General features: G+C 30.8%; 1 protein-coding gene across 2 annotated transcripts in view; it reads right to left on the bottom strand.

The window, feature by feature from the left end:
- Positions 1-592: 592 nt before the first annotated feature.
- The window catches only part of LOC100167737 (arrestin domain-containing protein 3-like), a 115,214-nt gene continuing 112,693 nt past the window's right edge, over positions 593-3,113 (bottom strand). For both annotated transcript variants that reach the window (XM_029490255.1, XM_029490254.1), the window contains exon 9: positions 593-878. In XM_029490255.1, coding sequence (XP_029346115.1) covers positions 658-878 — 221 coding nt within the window. In that variant the 3' untranslated portion in view covers positions 593-657. The remainder of the gene's footprint in view (positions 879-3,113) is intronic.

Genomic DNA, 3,113 nt, shown 5'->3' on the forward strand with positions numbered 1-3,113 from the left:
CATAGGTATGTTCCCACTATATTGCCACAGATTATTACTTTTCTTATTATATAGGTACACGAGGCTCGTATAATAGTGTTTATTGTATAATGTATATTATATATTCTCGATTTGGTGTTACACTTTTACTGCATGCTTTCGACAATTTTTAAATTATGAAATACAGTTTCATTTATTTGAGGGACAGTAAAAAGTCTGATGGTTAGACCACTCAACGCTGTCATAGACTAAGCGTATATATGATGATATACGATGATTTTTAGTTTATTAATATTATAATATATATATATATATATATGTATAAATTAATGTACGTTGGTATAACAAGGCTTATTGACTTGGAAACTACTAGTTTACTAGGTAGTGTTTTTTCTTTCTTCGTTTTTCAACCTATTTAGGTTGCTATATATAGGGTGGCTCAAACATATGAATTTCGTTTTGGATCATGAAAATTGATTACATTTTTTGTTTATATATATATTATATATGTGCGCTGTGCGCACATACACACACACACACACACACACACACATTCACAATAAACACACGACGGATATTTTAGCGTCGACTGGAGAAATAATAAACTACAGTCTAAAATAATAATATTATATTAATAATATATGAATCGAAAACGCGTCGTCGTGGATTTGCATTCGTTCACGTGGTCGTCGTGGTCGTGGTGGTCGTCGCCGTGCTCGTCGCTGTCGATACCGCCGTGGCCGCCGCCGACGTCGAGTTGCAATTCGGCTGACGTACGCTCACGTACACCGGCCGGTACAGGACGATCTGCTCGGTCTGCGACCCGTCGTAAACGTGACCGCCGAGCAAAAACTCCGGCCCAATGTACCTACCGCCCTCCACGTGATCGCACGCGACACCTGTGCAACGACACACACACACATATTACAAAATTGAAAATATATTATTATTGTTATAACGTTCTCGGTGCTTATAATGTATTTATTTCTATCGCACAGATCTACTTTTTCCCGACGCACTTTAGTCATAGATTAAACATATGTATGTTATAAATTATAATATGTATATTTAATTTATACTTCGGTATACAAGAATGTTTGAACAATAGCTATTCTAATCGATTGGCAGTATATAATACCTATATAATAATTAATAATATATCTCCTGTATAGGTGCAATAATGACACATGGTATGTAATGTATAAATGTGCCATTGTGCAGTGTGTAATGTGGTACGTTTTTTTCGCTATTATTACGTGCCATCACTGCAATATTATAATTTATAGGTAACTTAATGCGCCAATTTATGCGTTATGTGTCTCAATGTCTCATGACAAATATTGAACCATAAAATATGATGCAAATATGCAATAGGTACATAATATTAATATACATTATACATAATATTATATTATTATAGGTATGCAGGTAATATAATAATTTATTTTTCAACCTATATGGTTAAGCTGTGAGACTTGTTCGTTGTTCCGACAAAAGGTTCGTTATTCTTACGAAATAGATTTCAACACGTGTCACTTGACATTTTAACTATTGATTTCTTTTTCAATGTAAAAATAATATTATTACGCAATATCTATCAAATATAATTGACACAATAATAAAAAATAAAAAGGTATATTAGCTGTAAATTAGCTGGTACGGCAAAAATAGATTTTCGAATTTTTCATTTGATATCTATATATTATAGCTAATAACCGTACAAAATGGTTCCAATTAAAAATTTAACCAAATAATAATAATGTGAAGGCAGACACTATAAGATGTGACCTACGTTGTGCTTTTAGATTCTGAGCGGAGCGATGTATTGATTTTACAATGTGTTTTTTTTTGTGTATTTCGACGATAGGTAGTCGAAAAAATGCTTCGATTTTCAACTTCAGTATCTTGTTGACTTGTTCGATGAGAAAGTCAATCTAATTGGTGCATTGAAGGGGTTAAAAATTTAAAATTCCCAGTAGTTTTCAAAAGCGCAGAGAAAACCTAAAACTCTAAAACAAATTACCGTATAGATAAATGAAATTTTCACTGTTGTTTATATTAGCATTTTTTTTACACGATAAACTTTTCAAAATAGTTTGATTTGTTTTGAATTGTCTACTGTTTAAATTTTCATATTTCAATTTCTTTAGTTTTTTTTTCTATAAATATCAATACAATTTTATTTGTTGACTTAAAAAGCGTGACAATTTAATACAAGGCTCCTGATATGATGTTACAATAGTAGTTAAAAAATAATAAAAATACTAGGCACAATTTTTTTAATGACTAAAATATAAAGAAATATACTTCTGAGAACTGTATTAGCTATTATTAATTTAAATTAATTATAAGTAATAAGTATACCATATAACATAACTATATTTATTGACATTATTAAATGTTGTAATATGTCAAAACATGTAGTAGATACCTATAATTAAGAATAAAATCGTTCGATAGGTATGCATTAACGTACAAAGTGTGCAAATTTAGTATCAAACATTTCAAAACAATATTTCTAGACTAGAATCAAATTAATGGATATTATGCATAGTCAATAAATTTATAGTAAAAATTTTAACTGTTATTCATTTCCAGTTTATTAATTAAATATCCAACCATAATTTGTAATTTTCTGGAGAATAGACAACAGTAAAGTGCATTCAATCTGGTCTAAAATTAAAATTAAAATCAACTACTAGTAATTTTCTGTTTATTTAGAACGGTCAGCTTCCTTCATAATGGTTCTGAGATAAGTCTTGACTCATTTCATACAAGAAAATGTACCTACGGGCAGTGCCGCAATAACCGGGTGTGTTGCGTGTGTCAAACACACGGGCCCAGGGCCCCAACCCATAATTAGGGGGGGGGGGCAAAGATAAAAATTTTAAAATAATATATAGAAAGAAAAAAATAAAACCATTTTGTTATAATAATAGTACTAGGTAATAAAGATTGAACAATAGATCGGTTTTGTTTTGTACACAACTATACAACATTATCATACATCAACGTTTCTTTTGTAGCCTGTATAAGTTGTATAACCGAAATTAAAAATAAAAAAATAAGACTAAAAGGTGGGAAAGTGGATGTCGCTCTGCTGTACCGTAAGGTTATAAGTGGGTCACTTGTAA

This window comes from Acyrthosiphon pisum, chromosome A2 (genome assembly GCF_005508785.2).
Source record: "Acyrthosiphon pisum isolate AL4f chromosome A2, pea_aphid_22Mar2018_4r6ur, whole genome shotgun sequence".
NCBI classification, from domain to species: domain Eukaryota; kingdom Metazoa; phylum Arthropoda; class Insecta; order Hemiptera; family Aphididae; genus Acyrthosiphon; species Acyrthosiphon pisum.